The 22,679-nt window shown below is 42.5% G+C and overlaps 1 protein-coding gene across 2 annotated transcripts; it reads right to left on the reverse strand.

Moving 5' to 3' along the window:
* Positions 1–70: 70 nt before the first annotated feature.
* Cdc16 (cell division cycle 16) lies at positions 71–22,479 on the reverse strand. Of its 2 annotated transcripts, XM_050136585.1 has the most exons (18): positions 22,301–22,479; positions 21,095–21,149; positions 20,910–21,007; positions 19,444–19,482; positions 18,990–19,130; positions 17,262–17,421; positions 16,350–16,441; positions 15,269–15,402; positions 14,143–14,222; positions 12,852–12,901; positions 11,988–12,061; positions 11,124–11,249; positions 10,060–10,212; positions 8,919–8,982; positions 6,658–6,719; positions 4,576–4,711; positions 2,761–2,851; positions 71–571 (listed from the first exon to the last, which is right to left on the reverse strand). In XM_050136585.1, exons 1-18 carry the CDS (start codon positions 22,346–22,348, stop codon positions 312–314), a joined length of 1,863 nt encoding a protein of 620 aa, XP_049992542.1. In that variant the 5' UTR covers positions 22,349–22,479; the 3' UTR covers positions 71–311. The 2 variants fall into 2 exon arrangements, with proteins under 2 accessions (XP_049992542.1, XP_049992543.1); XM_050136586.1 differs by lacking the exon at positions 21,095–21,149 and having other exon boundaries at positions 22,301–22,463.
* Positions 22,480–22,679: the final 200 nt, after the last annotated feature.

The raw sequence follows: 22,679 nt of genomic DNA on the forward strand, positions 1-22,679 counted from the left end.
TCTACTGTCTTGGAAACATTTCTCAAACATTATTTCAAAGTATTGTCTTTATTGAAAAAGAGACACAATGAACAGTTTTCCTTCTTTATTCCACTACATATAACTACTTGGTAGGTTCAAAGACCAGAATACATCTGCAGCCAAGGTGTGCTATCCCATCTCTCAATTCAGGCCACTGGTCCTCAACATAGAGAAGCAGTCTGGTTTCACATCAGGAAGCGGGAAATTCTGAAGACTATCAAGGATGCAAGGAAATACTGATCTATACTAGCACACGGGGGTGGGGTGGGGTCCTAGACCAATGTCTCAAGTTAAGTGCTATGGTCTGACATAGATGTCTCTAACATCATGTCACTTTCATTCATTTCAATTTCAAAAGTTTCTTCCAAGGAAGGTCTGGACTCTGGGGTTTTATTGGCATTTTCCAAGGGTGCAATCCCTGCTTCCTCTGTGCTTGGTTTTTCTGCTTCAAAGTCCCTGAAATCCCACGGAGGTGAGATTATGTTCTTTAGTGTCTTCATTGTATGCACGTCAAAGTCATAACACTTTAATTTGTCTTTAATGTCTGCTCCTAAAAAGAAACACCATAATTAGAAAACATAAAATTCCACCATTAATAGTTATGCTACCGCCACTGCCATTTAAGTCCAACTACACTTTAACATGAACACACGTCAGGGGATGCCATTTTCTTCTTCCCTTTTGTTCTCTATCTTCCACCATTCTCAAAGGAGATGCTGACAAGTTCCCAAAGCATAGGCCATCATGGTTCCTGCATGGCTTCACAGCTAACTGTTCTCAAAGCTTGAGCAATTCCTCCTTACACTATGTTGGGTGCAGTCACTAATCTACTGCTCACAGAAATAAAGCATATTTTCAAACTATATCAAAGCATATAAAACATTAGGATTAGTATATATTTGGGCCAATCATAGATTTCTGACATAACTGACAGCATTACACATTTCATTCTAGATAGCTTTCAAGACTGGGTGCTTTGGCAGAGGATGACATACACATCCTAAAAATAAAAGCAGTAAGTAGCAAATTATAACTTGGAACTTAAATGTGCTGAGAACTACCTCAGCGACGTGTAAAGCACACTTGAGGTGTATCTGTAAGGCAGGTTCGGAAGGAATAATTTAAGAGGGTAGGACACGCCCTGAATGTGAGCAGTAACACCCCTAAGCTTGGGGCCCAGATGGGATAAAAGGGAGAGAAGCAAAAAGGCAGCAAACACAGCATTTTCTCCCTCAGCTTCCTGGCTGCCATGAAATAATCTCCTCTGTCCTCATGCCTTAGATTGGAGCTCCTGAAACTGCGCATCAAAATAAACCTTTTCCGAGTTGTTCTATTAAGACACTCCAACACAATAACAGAAAGTCTGACAGAAGCTGGAGCTCAGATGCCTCCAAAGTCACAGGGGATGCTACTATTGGTGGTAAGCTTTTTACCTTGGGTCTTCAGGGTGTGTGCATGTGTGTGTGTATAAATGTATACAGCTCAGTATCCTTGACCTAAGCCAAGCTTCCCTCCAACAGTGATGACGTTTAATTATGTGACTTGTTTTGATAAACAGAATATGATGAATTTGATGTGCATCAACCATTCATTACTGTTGACTAAACCACCAAGTTTGAGTAGCCCGTTACTCAGCAATATCTGACTGGTAACTTTGGTAACACGTGGGATAGTTTTCCAGATTTCACTCATTTCCAACTCAACCATAAATAACCCAAACCACAGAAATGTTTAGTATCCCACATCATCTTCAACAGTAGTTGGGGCTGTTGAGATGGCTCAATTGTTAGGCGCACTAGCTGCTTGGAAAATGCACGGTGGCCTCTTGTGCCAATACCAGCTCCATTCCCAGGTGAGAGATGTTGCTGAATGTCTTCAATATGTTTCCTAACCACATGCCACTCTTCCAGTGTTTGCCCCTTCTCATGGCATTCACATGCACACAGTGGAATTTGAGACTATAAACATGTGTGCATACACACACATGCGCAGAGTGAAATTTGAGACTGTATATATAACTCAAGCTGCAGTGATCCAAGTGGTAGGATTATAGACATGTACTACCAGTTAAAGCATCTTTACCCATCTTTAATGCGTTTTTTTCTTGGAGTATTTTTGTCTTATTCTAGACATGAATGTCCTGATATGCTGTGTTGAGAGTTGCAGCATGCATTTCATTCTTGTAATGGTGTTCAGTTCTTCATTGTATTAAAGCTCAGCTTATCACCCCCTCTGTGGTTTCCCTCTTTACAGCCTCTTAAAGAAATCTTTACCTACCCCCCAGGTCCAGACCCTAACATTTAACTCAATGAGCTCTCCTGATCTCACAATACTTGTTCCTAAAGAAATGTCAAGTATAGCAATTCTATTTAAAATGATCTGATTGTTTATCATTATGAAAGTCTTTCAAAGTATTAAAAACCACTATTATGTAAATGAAAGGCATCTTAAAGATCCATTAAAATACAGATTATTATGTTATGTTGTGTATTATAAAACAAGGGGGACAGAGCCATTTATTTGCTATAAAGAAACATGTCTGTGACTTCCTCTTCCACCGTGGAGTAAGCCTGACTCTGGTACTACCATGTTCTACGTACAGCAAGGACTCAACTTGAGTCACTAACTCGTACTGCACTATTCTGACAAATTAAATAAGCTTCTTGAATCCCAAACATTGGATGAGGTTTCAAGAGACCCAACAGAGAACACACTGTCAGGAGAATGATTTAATCTTACCGATATAAGCTTCAGAATCCCCAATGTACATTTCAATGCAGTGACCCAGCATTGTCACAGAAAATGTGTCATCTCTCCTGAGACCAAGAGCCTGCCAAAAACCACAGAGCATGGTTATTAAAACATTACTCCTTTCCTTTGTTAAAAAAGACCCATCAAGTATTCTATGGGGTTCAGGGTAGAGCAGACAGGTACTGATGAGCACCTCTCCAAGAGTGGGATGGGCTAGGGTTAGGGGTGTTCATCATACTATTCCACTCTTGTCCCTAAAGTCTACCCCCAACACATCAGAAAACTGTCTTCAGAGTTCTGTGAACCTTGTGCATTAGCTGAATGAAAGATCAACTACTGGGCTGTAGAGATGGCTCAGGGGTTAAGGGCACTGGCTGCTCTCTTCCAGAGGGCCTGAGTTCAATTCTCACAACCATCTATAATGAGATCTGGTGCCCTCTTCTGGCCTGCAGGTATACATACATGTTTAACACTATATAATAAATAAATCTTAAAACTTCCTGAGGTTAAGCTAACCAGCTCAGTAGTCCTATAAACCATAGCACTAACTTTAGGACTGCCTGTAGCTGAAAATTGCTATTTGATCCTTGAGGACCAGCTATGAACTTACTACACCAATGAATCTATCTATGAAATATTGCAGCTGGTGCACACCTTTAATTCCAGCACTTGGGTGACAGAGGCAGGTGGATCTCTGTGAGTTCAAGGCTAGCCTGGCCTACAGAGTGAGTTCCAGGACAGCCAGGCTACACAGAGAATCCCTGTCTCAAAAACTAAAAATACTGCATTGCCTTATATATTATCTGTCTCTCCAAATATCTTTAGTGGATTGATCCTCAAGCCTACATGTTCTCAGATTCCGATGATTCTAAACCTGTGGTGTCTTAGAGCTGAGTTCCCCGCGGCGGCTGTGACCAGGGACTGCTGTAGCATGGGTGCCCTGCCTGGGAAAGGAGTACTCGTGATCAGGGGGGAAACGACCACAGGAAGACTATGTGCAGGTAATCTAGGAATTGTGCGGGTGTCTAAAGCCTGTTGACAAGTCGGCATCTGAGAGGTTTTATAAGAGTTACACAGCAGTATCTGCAGCTTGTAAAACCTAGACTCAAGAACAGCCATGTGTGGGGTCTCCAAGACACCATATAAGGAAGAAACACTGGCTGCCTAGGCTGAAGACTGAAACCATTTACACACACAGACAAGCACACACACATTTTAATGCATATACTACAGCCAATAAAAATGACATCTAGGTACAGAAGAGCACAAAAACATGATAGAAGATGATTATGATAGTTCTCCTCCCCTTTGTGGTCATTGTCCTTATTTATTGAAGCTTAATTTATCACTGCCCCTGTTTTTTATGGACCTTCAAAACACCTAACTCAAGCTTCAGATGGCTCATGAAATAAGGTATGTGAACTAAGAAAAGACTCTTTGTTATGGTAACTATGTGCACTGTTTTGTTCATCGACAAAGGGCACACGGAGTTAATGGTACAAGTTCTAAGGAAGACAGGGAGTAAGGCTCTCCCTGAATACGGGAATTTCTGCTCTTCTTGCTTGGACAAAATCCACACGGGACTGAACGATAAATATCTCAGGCCTATGCAGGATCAGTCAGTCTACTGTTTACTTCTAATCCAATGAGTACTAGACAGCATGCACACTGTCTCTGCAGAGGAAGAATACTCACAGGGTCACTAAAGAAGTTTAAACCTGTAAATAAGATGCTGGCTAGATGCTGGTCTCTTCTAAACAAGGAGCACATATTAACCATAGTTAGAGTAAAGCTAAGACATACTGTGTGGAAATAGTCCACAGCGTTTTCGAAGTTGCCCATCAGACTGTGGATGTATCCTATAGCAGAGTAGGTGGACGCATTCTGAGGGATGAGCACCAGGGCCTGCCTGTGGTAATCCAAAGCCTCAGCGTATTTTCTGTTGAAATAAGACACAGGGAGAGGAGAAGGAGGGAAGACAATTACTGGGTACAATAAAAGTGCTAATTAAAACAACAAAACAAAATGTTTACTGACTATTTCCTGGAATCTCCCTTAGCTGGACGGGGAACTACAGCATGAAGTGGCTATGCCCTGTTCCATCTGAGAGACACCAGTCACAAAGTTCCTGACTCCCAGACTCAGCTTCACTTCACACCAATTTATCCTGATATATAACCCTTCCATACCTAGGGCAATTAAAAGCAATCAAAAGAGTTTTGCTTTATGTCTTAGTTAGTTTTTCTATTGCTCTGAAGAGACACCAAGACCCTGGCAACTCTTATAAAGAAAGCATTTAACTGAGGCTGGCTTAGTTTCAGAGGTTCAGCCCATTACCGTCATGGTGTGGAGCAAGGCAGTGTGCAGGCAGACATGGTGCTAGAGGACTTGAGAGTTCTTACATCTTTATTCAGAAGCAACAGGTAGTGGAGTGAGACACTGGATGTGGCATATGAGATCTTAAAGCCCGCCTCCACAGTGACACACATCCTCTAAGGCCGAATCTACACCTCCTAATAGGGCCACCCTCTATGAGTTTATGGGGACAATTACATTCAAACTACTACACTTTAACATATAAAGTACTTGGAATAGAATTTCCCAAGTTGTTGGAATATTTGCTCTGTACAAATCTTTTGTGAAAAGGTTTCACGCTCAGTTAAAGTCTGGGAAATGTTAGAACATCAACTTTGGCCAATGCATTTCAGTTACTTTTTTCAAAAATAATTTTTATTGAGCTATATATTTTTCTCTGCTCCCCTTCCTTCCTACCCTCTCTCATGATCCCTATGCTCCCTATTTACTCACGAGATCTTGTCTTTTTCTATTTCCCATGTAGATTAGAGTATTTCAGATTTTTGTTTGCTTGTTTTTTGTTTTTGCAGTTTTTTTTGTTTTGTTTTGTTTTGTTTTTCTAGACAGGGTTTCTCTGTAGCTTTGGAGCCTGTCCTGGAGCTAGCTCTTTTAGACCAGGTTGGCCTTGAACTTACAGAGATCTGCCTGCCTCTGTCCCCCAAGTGCTGGGATTGATGGCATGCACGACCACCCAGGGTATTTCGGTTATTTTTAAACTGCAAGACTATCTTGTATTACATAAGGATATTTAGGGGTATTCCTTACTCAAGCCTTTTAAAGAGTATATTCATTTGTTTGTTTTTTTAGGACAGTGTTACTCTAGAGCCCAGGCGGACCCTTGAACTTGCAGCGATCATCCCGTCTCACCCCAAGTCCAGGAGACTCCTGTGTTTAGGTCTGTGTAGGCATACCTAGCAAACTTACCAACTTTTGAATAATCTTAAGAGTTCCTAAGACTTACTTCAATCAAAACAGCCACCCCCCCCAGGTCTCATATATCGTAGGCTGGCCCCCAGCTCACAATGTAGCCTTAATGACCTTGAGCTTTTGATTTGCCTGTCTCTACCTACTAAATAGCTACACACGGCACCATGCCTGGTCTTCTGCAGTGCTGGGAAGGAAACCAGGACTTGTCGGATGCCAGGCAAGCACTCTATCAACTGAAGATCACCTCCAGGCAAAGAGCCCATTTTAAACTGTCATCTGTTTATTACATCATGAAACTTATAGGAAACAAAGCCAGAATATGGGTATGGTTTAAAATAGTGTCCAGGTGCTTCCAAATTAATTTTGAATACTCAAGTTTTTTAATGTAAGGGAAGGAAAAAAAGACATGACTATGCTTCTCAATGTTTCTAAAATAAAAGTATACCAACTGAAGTGGAAAAAAGGAATGTTGGTGCTTGTTCTAATTGAGCAGCCAAGTATGGGGACTGGAGGATATCATGAAATAAAAACACAGAGAGGCTACTAAAAATAAACAAACTTTAGATCACAATGAAATAACCAAGAACGCTCTACTTCACTTACTTGAGTTTTCGGCAGACATGCCCCAAGTTGTTCAGCAGAGGCTCCCATTTGTCAACTGTTACCTAAAACACAGCAACATCAAGCTCCATGTCACTGCTCAGCCTGATTTCACATCCTGCAAGCCGCAAGCTGGGCTCTCTCCTGTAAGCGCCTCCTCCGCTGCAGAGGCAGGACGACTGCTTCGTCCAGTTCTCTTCACCACTCTGAGCTTTCCTAAGAACTTTACTGTAAGGAGCACAATTCTGCCCCAGAGTCCTCCGTGCCAAAGAAGTTTTAATTAATAGTGTACTTGCTGCCCAGAGTTCGGTTTGAAACACTGGATCTTATAGCCACCTGCCTACTAAATACTTCTACATAGAAACGTTGCAGCACTTTCAATTCAGTATACCATATCAGTTTATCTTTCCCTAGTCATTCTAGCTCATCCCAAATGTTCAAACCAGCCCTCAACGGGACAGGACACCCCGGCCATCCTAAGACTCCCAGATTGTTCAGTTCACTTGGCTTCCCAGTATCAGAAGGCTGGCCTGAGCACCTAGCCTACAAACTGAGCTATACTGTTTTCTTTTGAAACGTCTCATTTTCCCTTTCCCAGGGTAATCTGCCAACTCCCTAACACAATTTTCAAGGTCTTTAATAAGCCAATTAACCTTCCTGCCCCATTTCTTGGTATCTTCTGAAATGTCAAATCAAAAACAAAATGAACCAGCTAGATTTTTACGTATGCCATTTCTACCTCTGAAATACCTCGATCCTTGTTTCTGTCTAGCTGCTGTCTGCTTACTAAGGATGGGGTCTAACCCATCCTGACCACTGTCATACTTGGGTGAGCAACCCTTGCACGCGGTATCTTCATACTGTCTATGTATCGCATCACTGCGGATTACCCACTTGTCTTTCCAGTGGCTGAGGGCAGGAAACGTGGACATGGCTCGTATTGCATCTGATGCTCAGTTCCACCATCATGACTGGCACTTAAGAAACACATGCTAAGCAAATAAACATAAGAACTTGGGTCACCTTTTCCAATACTTTGAGGATGAGATTTAGGAGCTCAGCCTGTCAAACAAAGGCTCCAGAGATTCTTAGGCACGATGCTTCTCTTTAGCCAGCTTGGCATCTACAGTAGTTTCTTACTAAAGTGAAAAAGAATTTTCTTTTCCTATAGCCTTTAACGGGCATGCTCGCTGACACTTCAACTGTAGTATGCTCTCATGCTTAAGTCCCTGTAAGACTGCAAACTGCTTAGGAATGAAAAAATATTTTAGGAGTGGCTCAGGAATGTGCTTCTCAAACTTCCCTGTGCATGAGCTCGCAGAGCGCTGCCCAAACTGCAACTTTTCTTAACAGGTCCTAGGACTGGGTTTGTCAGCCGTCTCCTCCGGGTGCTGCTGCTGCTGGGCCACTGGACAGTAAGATACTTAACTATCTCATGATGGGATGCGGTGAGTGGCAAACCCACTTCAACAAAAACACTAGTATTATTCAGAACTACCTAAGACTCAGCTGAGGAAAAATATGCCTTACAGACATACATGTGGAACACACAGAAATATGTTCCAAGTTCAAATGATAAACATAAAAGACCAAAGCAAGTGGAGTTCAGTCTACGGGGACAGGCAGACTGTCCCTGGTGGAGCCCAGTGAGATTGTGTCCCCATGATCACAAATGTACAAAGTAAAACCAGAGTGTGGAACTCAGAACAGAGTAGACTAGAAAGACCAGTTAAAGAAAGTAGAAATCAAAAGCACAGCCACATGCAAATCTCTTAGCTATACATGCTTATATGTAAAATTACTATTTATGAATACCAGTGTGTATATAGCCTTGCCATTTGAAAGGTTAATTCACAAGGACAACAAAAGGTCTGAATGTGAGTTACAGCTAGTTCTACAGAGGTGGGTCTGCTGCCAAACTGCACCTTTCACTGAACCAGAGACGAGGCTCTCTGAAGGTCTAGAGAAGCAGAGTCAATAAATGACTAATACTTCCATCAACCCCAGAAATCATTAAAAAAGAAATAACTCACGATTACTGCCCCACGTCACACCCAATAATTGCTCTTTAATCGAAACTGAGCTCACATTTTCAGTGGCATAAAAGTCAACTGATAAGCGCATCACTGCCAAGTTCCTTGTTATATAAAATATTAGGTTACTCTCTTCTCGAAACTGTCTACATTTCCCACATCCAACAGTGACTGTGCCCAGGGGTGTCTGTGTGCGCGTGCGTGTGTGCGCGCAGATATTACACACAATACCTCATTTCCAATTGCTTTAATTTTTTCCAAAGCATCGAGAAACCACTTTTCTGCTGTTTTCCATCTGAAACAGAGGAGAGATTAACAGTTATTTAAAGTTTGCAAGGGTAAATATTGAGGAAAATTTGAAATCTCTAGTAGAACCAAAATAACATGGAAACTGCTAATAATTGATTCCAATTACACCGTGAATGAAAACAAAGTATAATGACACACATTATATGAAAATGTCATAATGGAACTCATCACTTTGTATGATAACTCAAAAAATTTAATGAAAAAAAAAAAAAAACAAGAAAGAAAAAAAACTGAGCCAGACAAATAGGTAGTCTTAATAATATACAGGGTCAGGATTTAGGAGAGACAGTCAATTCTTGTGATTAGTGGTATTTCATCAACTAAACAATGACTGCCCTTACTTACACAGCGTCAGTTCTCTACACTGAACCTACTCCAACAGCACAATTGCTCAGAAGTCAGAAGAGGCATGTGATCCCCTGGAACTTGAGTTACAAATGGTTCTAAGCCACCATGTGGGTGCTCGGAACTGAACCCTGGTCCTCTGCAAAGGCAATAAGTGTTCTTATCTGCTGAGTCATCTCTCATAGAACTCCTAACCTAAATTTTAGAATAAACAATGAAGCTCATATATTACATTTATATATAATATAATGCAACATATAGTTTTCTCTTTGAGTATAACTACAAATTGCTTATTCTATAGATATACAAACTACAGAAAAGCTACTATCAGAAAACTAAAGACTGGATTACTCTAAATAGTTTAATTTTTTGTCCTAACAAGAATTAATCACAGGACATTTTTATCTCAAAATATGAAAAACTTTCTCAAATGTGTGAATCTAACACCTAGTTGACAAAAATGACTAAAGATTCTCGGGGCCTGCAGGCCTCACAGTGGGAATTTGTTGCAGCTCACATTAAAGGAGGACCAGAGCATGGCTCAGTGTTTGAAGGGACTACAAGAAGAGAATTCGTACTTTTGAATTTATCCCTGCTTCATAAATCAATACATCTGAAAACAAAAACCCACGGAGGAGCAAGTCTAGTCAGTGAAGGTCTAGGAGCCAAGGCCCCACTCACAAAGAGCTGATGCAAGGCTGCAGCCTGGACAACTTACTCTCCATTCTGGAAGGCCACCACTCCAACCTCATGGATGACAAAGGGGTCTTCCGGAGCGATGCTCAGAGCTTGGCCAAAGAATCGTTCCGCCAGTTTAGAGTTATTGGTCAAACCATATTCCAGTCCAATATACAGCATTGGCAAGTGACATCTGAAAATATTTGGAAGTTTCACATATTCAATACCCAAAACTTTGTAATGCAACAGAAACTTGTCGGCTTTAGATCCTATCATATCTTCTTTCTAATTCTAAAGTACGGTCTAAACAGAAAAAGCAAGCGTTCAAGCAGATGAGTTACTGGGCTTAGAAGACAACGCTTTAAACAAGCTAGCCTAATTTTCAAAGACTTAATTATGCTTATAAAATTATAGTGCAAATTAATGAAAAGTATAAGAACAATGCCCCATCAGAGGACAGCAATAAAAAAATTAATTAATTTTATGTGTCTATGACTGGGTGTGTGTATATGTGTGTGTGTGTGTTGTGTGTGTGTATAGGAGCCCATGAATGCCAAAAGCAGACATTGGATTCTGCAAAACTAGAGTTACAGACAGCTATGAGCTGCTGTATGGGTGCTGGAAACTGAACTTGGGTCTCTGCAAGAGACATTAAGTGCTCTTAACTGCTGAGCCATCTCTTTGGGCCCTCAAAATGGAAACTGTAAGAGAGAACCAAATAGAAAGTTTGGAATTGAAGAGCACAACAAATGAAATAAAAACCTTCACTAAAAGGGTTTATAGACACATTTACATAGGTAGAGGGAGCCATGAGAACAAGGTGTAACAGAGAGAATCAATCCATCACTAGTAGATGGACTGAAGAAACTAAAGCAAGTCCCATAGGCCACTATAAGGACACTGATAGTAGAAGAAAATCACATCTACCTCTTCTCCCTCCACAGCCACAGCTATTTTATAAACACAAACTACTGCCTAAGAGACAAGGTTGACAGTTTTGCTTAATTCAGGAACCAAATGGCACTAAGATCCCTAAGGGAATTCACTTCATCTTGCAAGCAGAAACCCTTTCTCTCCCGCATTCATCAGGCCACCATGCCGTACCCTTTCATCAGCTGTGCTGCTGTGAAGTAAGCAGCCATGGCCTGGTCATGCTCACTCTCCACAGCGAAGGAATGCCCATAGGCTATCCACGCCGGCCCATAGGTCTTCTCCAATGTGGTAGCTTTGCTGAAACAAAAGCAATATTCAAGTAATGTATTTATTCTTCAACTTTCCGTTTTCTCAGTACATGGTGTCAAAACAATAACATCAAGTAAACAAACTAACAAACTTGGACAGCTGTTAATGCAGCTGAACTGTGCACACATTTTAGGAAACTTCAGGAGTCCTGTGCTGCTTTAGATAGAGTTACATAGCAGAACTCATTAGGATACTGTATGCAGCGTACAACTGCTGCTCACACAGCAGCCCTATCTGTGACCCGGGGATGACACTGGTGGCACATATGGCCACATGATCTGGGCCTGTTCTGAGCTGGGTACAGTATTGGCACCCTAGGTGCAAGATAACCTAAAACCACAGCTACTTCCAGGAACCCACTTACTCAACGGTCCCACTAAGTTACCCCTATCTCATTTAGGGTGTAATGTGTTTTCACTATTAGCAAAAGCTAAGGCTGACAGTGTAAATAAAAACAGCCCTTTCAAATTACATCATTCTGTTTCCTGTTCTCATTCACAAATAAAACAGCATAATCTAAGCTCTTGGAGTACAAGGCCTATACCACTACCTTATCCCCATACAGCATCCTAGTGAACAGCTACACAAATAAATGATGCACAAGGAGAGAACCGGTCTGAGCAAGTCTGTACTCATTCCCGCTACTTTCAGCACACCTCCCACTTACTGCATGAGCGCTTGTGAGCGAGAACTCACTACTCAGAAAGGAAGAAAACAAATTCATACCTGAGATATCTTCTGGCATGCTCATTTTTATGACCAACCATGAGATAGTAACATCCCACTGCAAACCAAGATACCTAAAAAGTTCAATATTTACTATAACCAAAGACACTTAACCTCGAACTTGATTCTAACAAGGTAGGATAGACAGAGGGCGGGTTAGACGCTCCAGGTCATATATTTTAGTCTGAATTAGGGATTCTCTGAGATTACACATTTACTGAGGTCCTGTATAAGAACAGATACTCCAGTTTCTTCAAGGTGGCTTCCACTAAGGACAAAGCTCGTAAGCGCACTTGCCTATGAGTTCTGGCTTGACCCCAGCTCTCTCTTGCTAGCTAGGTTCTCATTTTTAGTTAGCTGGATTCCCCTACACTGGTTTCAGCTGAGCTAGAGACATTCTTGTCTGAGACTCAGTCTCTGCTTGCTGGCTTTTGTCTACACGAGCACAGTTCCTGACTCTATTTCCACTCCTAGCTTTCCATCCTGACACTAGAGGTGTGGAAGCTATACCTCAAAAAGCCCAGAGCACACACGCACACAGAAGGGTATGGAACAACGACATCCTCAAGAGGGAGCATGTGACTAGCTCAGAATGCTGTGCATCTGTAGAGCACATTAAGGGGCTGTGTAGACTTCTACAGTCAGAGAACAAAGGTTTTATTCAGTTACTGCTTCAGTGTAAGTAAAAACGGTTTTATGGGACCAATATTAAAGCTGCTTATAGTATCTCCAGCAGTAGAGGATTCCATCTCGATGCTTTAACATAAACATTATTTGCTTGAACTTAAAAACAGAAACTGCTGTCTACACATTAGCAAAATATTTTCTTAAAAGTTCAGGTAAGAAAAAAATTGTTTTACTTACTGGATTACCTGGATATAAGTCCACCAATTTGTGAGAAAGATAGAAAAGTTCTGTTTTAGGAAAAAGAGAAAAAAGATGCAATTTGATATGAGTAATCTAAATTTCAGATGTGGTCTTCCACCCATAAAACCATTCTCACATAGCAACTTCACAGCTTCCTTCCCTGCAGTACAAACCCAGCTGGTCTACACCTGCCTCAGTCCCAATGCAGGGGATTAAGGTACACAGCGGCCACATGAGCACAGCCGCCTCAGCAGAGCACTTTAGGTCAGGCAGAGGTTCGTCTAGAACACCATTGGAGACACCCATGTATCTCATGCCACAGGCTACGACAGAACATCTTCAATCAAACTGTTCTGCAAACTTTCAGGTTTATCACAGAAGCTAAAGAATTTCCTCTCAAGAAACGTGTTTGTCTTAGCATCTCATGATGGCATATCCTATATATACATTCTGGATTCAGTATTCTAGGGGGCAGGAAGTTGCATCTTTGCTTCCTGGGGATATGATGTTACAGACCCCCAGGACACAGAACTTGGCGAGCTTTGAGTTGGAGCTTTTCTGTTCTTTTTTTTTCCTGCCTCTTGACAAAACTCAAGGGTAAATATACTGCACAATGAACTGTTTCTCAAAAAACAAACAAACAAACAAAACCCATAGGAAACACAGGCAAAATATCTACTCCTTTTCAATTTCTAAATATTGATTTATCTGTTTTTCTATGATAATTTTATACTAAATTATCATAAATTTTCTATGATAATTTTTATACTAAAAAAAAGAAGAAGAAAATGTAGGAGTCAGGCAGTAGTGGTTTTACCCTAGCACTTGGCAGATTTCTGGGGTTACAACCTCTTGGTTTACATAGTGAGTTCCAGGATAGCCAGGGCTACACAAAGAAACGCTGCCACACACATACACACACACACACACACACACACACAAAGACAGGAGGGAAAACAAGTCAAATTTGACAATAAAGCTAACATACTCTGAACTACAAGTTACATTTGAGAAAAGGAAGCAGGGAGATGGGAAATACTGTGTTCTGCCAGGAACCAGAGATCAAGAGTCTCTCTGACAGTGGTATTACTCCTGTGGGGCTCTGCTATGCTGTATCTTAAGTAGCCAGGATTTGTAACACAAAATTTCAATAGTTTAGAATGCTCTTTTTTCCCTATAATTATGGCCTGATGACACATGCCTACGATGCCATGAGGGGCAGAGACAGAGGACAGGAGTCCCTGGTCAGTCTAGCTAGTGAGTACAGGACTGGGACACAGGCGCTCACCGTTTGCTTTGTTCAGCTCCACCAGCGTCCCTATGTGCACAGGTAAACAGTTGGCATGGAAAGGATCCTTCTCCATCACTCTGAAAGTGAAAGCAGCACATGACTAAGGGGAGGCAGGACGATGGCAGCACTCACCACTCACCGTGCTCAGTCGCTGCACATCACAAGACGCTGCAACACCTCACTTTGGGCAGAGCAATGCTTAGGTTAGAAAGAAAAGGGAAGCCAGGCCTCACAGCACATACCTACATTACCAGCTACTCAAGAGGCTGAGGCAGAAGAATCACAAGTTCAAAGCCAGCCTGAGCAACTCAGTAAGGTCCCATATCAAAATAAAGGGTTGGGGCTCAGGGGCAGAACACTTGCCAAGAATGTACAAATCCTAGGTTGATTTTCCACTATCACAAAATAAAATAAAAATAAATAGAAAACTAGTTTAGCTGGAAATAAAAAAACTTTAGTCTTTTCATTTACTTTAGAATCAATAGGATGTTAATACGCAGTCTAACTAGTCAAAAGGGATACATAGTATACACTTTTAAATAGATCACAAAGTATTTACTGACAAATATTTTTTGTGATTTCAAAAATTAAAACAAACACCCCAAAGCTCCACAAAGTCTATAAACCGCAATTTAGCTAAGAAGCCTGAAGAGGAAAGGGAAAACTGGCAAGTGGAGGAGATGGTTCAGCCAGGAACAGGCAAGACAGAGCTCCTGGGGCAAAGGCCTGCTAGATCCAATGGTAATAAATGGTATTTTCAAACTACCACCCATTGGCAGCATGAACTGATTCTACCTTTTGCTTTGCTACTGGTCATTAATGTACAAATGTCTATGTTTCAGTACAGTAAGCCCAGGGACACTGTCATTCCCAAGTCAGTAGATGGCTTCGGAAGACAGACATGCATGTTCTTCCCCAGTAACTATAGCAAGCCTACAACAGCAATAACTTTGTGTGTGTAACCTGCTCTTTTCTAATGCAGCAACCTGTTCAGTACTCTACTATGGAAATGGTAACTGAATCCATCAACAGCTAAGGTGAGACTGTCAGAGAGAGCACATCTGTGAATTAGACAGCTGTGGACAGAACCACACATTGTTACATAGAAACAGAGTATACTTACGCAGAAGTAAGCTTGTAGCACATCTTAAAATCACAGTTATAATAATGTCTCTCAGCTAAAGACACTACCACATCCAGATTCTCTTGCAAGCCATCTACTGACCCCGGAATGACAGTTTCACTGGGCTTATTATACTGAAACAGAGAAATTTATACATAAATGAACAATAGCCAGCAAAAGGCAGAGTCAATGCACGCTTTACCTACAATTGAAGACATTACAAGAGATGCAATGAGCCCCTGAAAACACTGGTGACTTCGGGTTTACTAGTTCTCCGCTCAGTAAGTTTACCTTTTCAGTTTCATCAGAGCTCCACAGTAGCAACTATTTCACATGGGAGTTTAGATGGCAGAGACTCAGGAAGTATTTTCTTTTTTTAATATTTATTTATTTATTATGTACACAATATTCTTTCTGCGTGTATGCCTGAAGGCCAGAAGAGGGCACCAGACCTCATTACAGATGGTTGTGAGCCACCATGTGGTTGCTGGGAATTGAACTCAGGACCTTTGGAAGAGCAGGCAATGNAAGAGGGCACCAGACCTCATTACAGATGGTTGTGAGCCACCATGTGGTTGCTGGGAATTGAACTCAGGACCTTTGGAAGAGCAGGCAATGCTCTTCACCACTGAGCCATCTCTCCAGCCCCAAGTATTTTCATATATTTAAATAATCTAACTATTTTGGCACATGTTACACTAATAAACAATTTTTTAAAACTTGACCAGGCCGGGCACAACATACTCGCTGTGCAATCATGAGGCCTGTGTTCCCATTCCCAGCATGCGTAAAAGCTGTACATGGTCACACAGGCCTGTAATCCCAGCACTAAGCAACAAGTGTTGGAGGCTTAATGCCGGCTACTCTAGCCAAATAGCCAGGTTCAATGAGAGAATTTGTGGAAAACTGACAAGGAAAACATCCCCACATCAGCTCAGGTCTACATACACCCACTGCATGTGTGGGCAAGAGCACATATACACACACACATGTACATGCACAAACTTAACTAATAGAAGAAAAAGGCCAATGTTAAGGAAGATATTTACATAAAGGAAATGGTAGCTCAGGTTTAGCTTACCTTTTTTAATTTGTTCTCAAATACAAATCGTAGCAATTCTTGTTCTTCAGCACAGAGCTTGCTAAGAGGCAGTGAGTCAAGAAGTTCTTTTTCTTAAAAATGGTAAGAAAAAATAACAAAGTCTTCAAAATATTCATAGGGAAAACAGCAAACTGAAAACAGTTTTATAGTTCGCAATCTATGTAAATCAACTCGGGAGAAAAGGAAAGCGAAGTACAGTTGAGAGGCTAACACTGGAAGGGTTGGGCCAGGAGCCCCTAGATGGTTCTCTTCATCAGCCAAACACAGGCTCTGGTGACGACAATACTGACACCATGGCCTACTCTCTCTGAAAGGCATCCTGAGCACGCAGTGGGACATCAGGATCTACTAGAGGCCAGCAGCCTATTTCCTCATTCCACCCTGTCCCAAGGTCTCTAGACACCGCCAATGAGCCCAGTGGTTTAAAAACCACTATTTTGGCTATGTCTGGGTTGAGTCCAAACACCACACAACTCTGTCTTTTCTGTTCTCTTGATGACTTGCACCACATCCCCGATGAGGTAAGTCAAAAGTCACTGGCAGCTTGAAATGTGCTTTCAGAGACCAAATGCTACAAACTGTTGATGTAAGCGCTCTGAAGTTGGGACTTCGAAACAAAGGGGTTTAAAGCATGGCCAGGATGAAAATAGCTGAATCTTGGTTTGCAGCTCCCCCTCGAAATGCTTCTCAAAAAAGACTTCATGACACTGCAACCCCAAAGACAATCAGCAAAAGATACCACATTACTGTGTTTTTGTGACGTGGTTTGGCATTAAGGAAGTTAGCAGGTCTATTTATGTACCCTGCTCTCAGAAATACAGCTTTCAGAAAATAAGGCAAACTAAACAGTATTACTCATTCTACACAACAACAGCCACAGAGTTCCCAAACCTTCTTGTGCTGTCAGCATGTGGTGTGATGTTAAAAGATCAAATGCTTCAAAGCAGTAGACATCAAGCTTCAAAGCCTCTTTGTAACTGTAGGTAGCCAGGGTGCGATTATCTAGAGCATCATAGATTTTCCCTCGGAGAAGACAAATCGAACTCTTTATCTGTTGGCAAAATACAGTTATACACTAAGACTAATTTTTGACCATATACACTAGTAGAACACCAAAGTTTTTACTATGTTCATAGCGCCATCTGACTGCCAGAGCAGAGTCTAAATCAACAGACATACAACAGCAATTGGGAAACTGAGGAAGGAGGATTGCAGGTTCAAGTCTAACCTAGGCTACAGAGCAAGTCTGAGGCTAGACTAAAGCTTTCTTGGTCTGTTTCCTCTGGGCACTGATCACTGATGGCTTTATTCCAGTGAAGCTCTGGATGACTTCAGGAGAGCACCTTCTAGGCACTTCCCTTGATGTGCGTTAAGAGCAAGAAGAGAACGTACAAAATCAAAGTGAAAGACAAAGTCTGACGAGAAGGCTCTAGAGAATACCAGACCTGTCAGCTAGAGCGCTCCTTGTCATGGTCAGGAGCGGCCTGGGAGAGCCCAGGGACTGAGTTCAAACCCTGGCCCTGACAGGTATATGTGCTCCTGTGTGCTGATTTACTGTCCTGGACTGTTTCCCTTCCTCACTTGTGAAAAAGGGGAAACACACCCTAACTATGGAACTCTGTAAGGAACCAACAGACTGTGGAATCTGACTCAATCAAGACCTCAAACCATACGAAACACACTAACTGAAAACAATGATGATTCACAGATGGGCAACTAAAATCCCAAGTGGCAAAAACTCATAATCAGTATTTTAAATAGAATGGCCTTTGAAAAACAATCTTAAGACTTAGGCAGTTTTCTCTCAGGTTTTTTTTCCTTTAAACTCATAAGACAAGTAATGTATTACAAGTATGCCATGCATTCCCAGCAGGTGAGCTGACAGACAAGAGGTCCAAAAACAATGAGCTCAAGGTAGGAAATAGATGCATTTCCTAGCAGAAAACTAACGTGCTTCTGAGCATATTATTACTAAGGGAAGAGACAGAAGAGGGATACCCAGACGTGTAATACCCTGCACTGTCCTAGTGAGAAGCAGAGCAGCCAATCCCAGCTCCTCGTAACTATGCTACAGGGAGACAGGTAGATCTAAGGAAGGAGGATGGCTCTCTTTGAAGGGCAAGAGGGCCCTAAGTTGCTAGAGGTAAGGCTGGCACAGATGTACCACATGAGAAGCCATGGGGCTGAACACTTTCAGCGGGTGAACTATATCTCAATAAACCATTAAAAAGAGTAAGAAGCCAAGACAACGATCTGAGAATGAGATTGTTACTATAAGTCTCTGTTTCAATTTTGTGGAATTATGAATAATACAAACTCACTCACAGCAAACGACCTATTATGTGCTATCAAGTAAATAACAAATTCTTCCCTGTAAACAATAGAAGCTAATTAAGACTCCCCTATGTATGTCCAACACACAGTAAGGAGAGGAAGGTCTCCGCCCACTGTGCGCAGCTCCAAGCAGGCATCTGTGAGGCCACAGCTTCAAACCGGCGTTCAGTCAGAACTGTCTCAGTCTTCTGTTAGTTGGCACGAGCAGGTAGCCATAATTTTTGTATACATCATACACATTTAGAATTTTTTCACTGATGTGGACACTTTCCACTGCTTACTCACCGAGGACTGTGACATTTCCCAGTCACTGGACGGGTCTTTCAGGCTACTTTCATCCTTTGAGCACTTCTCGAAGAGCCTTCTGTTAATTGGCTCCTCCATGTCCAGGATGTCCAGAGCCTGCTGGTGCTCTTTTGCTGCATACTATGATGAAGAAAACACAAGTACCATTCGTCACCCATGTCTTCTAGGTTTGTAAAGGGCAATAAATACTACATCCATTCTTTAAAATAAATGCCTAAGCTACAACTTTCTTCATGCATATCAGCTTTTTATGAATTAAGAATCAATATTGTATAGAAAATAACCTCAAAGAAAAGGAGAGTCTTTTTTGAAATGTTATGCTAAGTCACCGAGCTTCAGTCTCTGGAACACAAATGGCCACACATCCATGAAGGATGCATACTGTTCACACAAGCCAAAATCTCACCAAACATAACAAGCTAAGCACACTTACATGGCATCTAGCTGCAAGGTATCGGCACGCTTCATACATCTAGAAAAGAAATAAGTCACATGTACAACATTGGCATGTAATGTGTAAAATAACACACACCTGCACTTTAAAGAAAGTTATAAGCATGAACTAGAGAGCTTTATTTATCCTTTACAGCTAAAAAACAAACGTCTCAGACTTTTTAGCCCCTATTCATCAAAAAGATGTTAATGGTGCAGGGGATCCAAGGAGTATGTAACTGTAATCCCAGCTATGCAGGAGGCTGAGGCAGGAGAACCGCCCTGGGCCCAGGAATTGGAAACCAGACTAAACAAAAACAGTGATACTCGATATCAAAACAAGCAAGCAGGACTATCAGGAAGTAAAGGTGTTTGCCTCAGGACCAATGACCAGAGTCTGATCCCCTGAGACCCACATGGAAGGACAAACTCCCACAGGTGGTCCAGGTGCTTGTATACGTATGTCTGCACACAAAGACACATAGACACACACACATACAGAAAGAGAGAGAGGGACAGACGGACTATATAAATAAGAATTATATTTACAAGCGATAATTAAAATCAGACTAACAAAAACACAATATTGACAACTTAGAGATTAGATAGCATTGGGCAAGTAAGGGAAAACGATCTATCGAGAGAAGCTTTCTCCTGGGCTGGCGAGACGGCCCAGCAGAGTTCCTGCTGCTCTTCCAAAGGGCCCAAGTTCGGTTCCCATCACCCACAACAGGCAGCTCACAACCACCTGGAACTTCAGTTCCAAGTCCTCTTCTAGTTTTTGGAGGCACCCACACTCACACAACACACAAATAAAAATATTTAAAAACTATTTAAAAAATATCTCTTCACATAAAAACAAACTCGATTTCTTTTAAATGTTAACTCAAAAACAGAACATACACCTAAATAAGAACCTAACAAGTAAATAAAATAAATGAAAAAGTTTAATAAAAAAATAAAAAACAAAACAAAACAACCCAGCTGACCTGAGCTCTTGGGAGCTCATAGACTCTGAACCAACAGCTAAAGAGCCTGCGTGGGACTGATTTAGGTCCTCTGCATGTGGGTGACAGCTGTGTCTGTTTGTGGGGGCTCCTAGCAATGGGATCAGGACATGTCCCCGGTGCTTGAGCTGGCTTTTGGGAACCTAATCCCCATGCTGTGATGGCTTGCTCCACCTCAATCCAGCGAGAGCTTGGTCCTGCCTCAACTTGATGTACCAGGCTTTGCTGACTACCACATGAGGCCTGCCCCTTTCTGGATGGAGAGAGACAATGGAGGAGTGGATGGGGTGGGGCGGGTACAGGGTAGACAGGAGGTGGGGGGAGGGAACTGGAGGAGAGGAGGGAGGAGAAAGTGTGATAGGTATGTAAAAGAAAAGAAAAAATTTAATAAATGAAACAAAGAACGTAACACCTCCCTGTCGAGTTGGGAAAGTCTGGTGTCCCCAGCCTCAGTTCTTACCTTGTCCAGCTTGCGTGACCGGAGCGCATGGGCTGCTCTGTGATACTGTGCTGTGAGGTAAAGGCACTGAGCCAACCAATAAACATCCTGGGGCTCCTCTAAGGGGCAGAATTACACAAATGGTCAGAGGTTCATGGAGAGATTTCTAAACGTTAGTTAGGGGGGAAAAAAATCACGTCACTCACCATGAGAGAGTGAGGCTACCTTGTCTGCCCAAAACAGAGCACTTTGATACTGTTGCTGCACACAAAAAGCAAACACAGGGTGATTGCCACTGCTCCCATGATTCTGAACAGATCCCCACTATCATCAACCCATAAAACAAGACCAACATCTCACTACAACAAGCTCTTAAATATAGCAAGGGGCCCATCAATCATCTGTATCTTATGGCTCAGCCAGTGAGAATTTCAGCTCCCATAGTGAAGGTCTTTATACATGCAATACAAGAGAGCAGTTTAACTCATACGCTACCAAGAAAAATGTAACAGCTAATACCTAAAACAGTAAATACCGGGCGATAACTGTGCGGTCATCTACTCTCTAGGGTACTGACATTTCCATAGCAACACTTTTGATAAGCTAAAGTGAATCCCAAAGTAGAATTCAGTAGAGCACTAGATTCAAATATCACAAATTAAAACCCTAACACATTAACAGTCGCTGACCCTGGGCAAAGACATCCTCTATAGTCAACTCTAAAAACAATATGACAGCGGAAAGACACTCATGAATTGGTCGTGGTTAGTGTTAATCCCTGGCTTTCTGCCTTTGCCTCAGTTCCCCAGGATAAAATCAGATCAGGGTTGCCAAACAGGCAGGCAGCAGGAAGCCTTGTACAGCTGAGACTATGCTCAGAACAGATGCCCCCAGAGTGGAAACCAGGCCCACATCCTCCTCTCTGCATCTCAGTGTCAAAGAAAATAATCAAAACTGACGGCTGGTTAACACGCAGCCTTCCAGCAAACTACGGACATTTGGCCAAATCACTTAGCATCAATCAATACCGTTTCCCTTTTATCGGGAGAGCATGCATTCCAGCAAAACCCAAATGACATCACAATGACGTCGACTCCAGAGACACACCTTTTCTTAAACACTCCCTGCTGTCCACTCGAGGGAAGTGCAGAAATAGTATTAGGTATTGTTTAAAAAATCCTAACAGGAGACAGCTTGCTTCTATCACTGTTCACAAGTATTCATCCAAACAAGAACCACAGCTAATCCTCTCAAAACATCCTACTGCCCTGCCAGAGTCTAAGGCCACGATGCAACCCCCCCCAAGCCAACCCCGCTTGCGTAGCCCACGCACGATCTGAGCTCCATCAGCTGCGCAATCCCCGCCAGGCCCCACCGCCCCGAAGCCCAGCATCCGGCCGCTAGCCGCGCACCTGGTCCAGGTACTGCCGGACGCGCTTCCGCAGAGGCTCCAGGTTCATGGCTGCGAGGCCAGCACAGGCACCCGACACCCGATCGAACCTTCCGCGCGCACCCCGGGGCCGATGGACCTACGCCCGCCGACCACCGCCCGGACCAGACCCCGCGCGCCACACGGCACTTCCGCTCCTGACAGGCCCTACCCCGGAAGTCCCCCCGTGAAAGCGTCCCCTCTGGGGTGTGCCCACTCTATTGGTTCCGTGGTCGTCTCTGGTGTCTGCCTCTTGTTTTCAACACGTTCGCCTGTCTGGGAGGCAGCGCGGGGTGTCTAGCGGGATTCCATGACTTCAGGGAGTGGGAGAGATGCTTCAATGGCTACCTTTCTCCCCAGGA

Source organism: Alexandromys fortis, unplaced genomic scaffold (genome assembly GCF_014885135.2).
Source record: "Alexandromys fortis isolate MF-2015 unplaced genomic scaffold, M_Fortis_MF-2015_v1.1 scaffold_3, whole genome shotgun sequence".
NCBI classification, from domain to species: domain Eukaryota; kingdom Metazoa; phylum Chordata; class Mammalia; order Rodentia; family Cricetidae; genus Alexandromys; species Alexandromys fortis.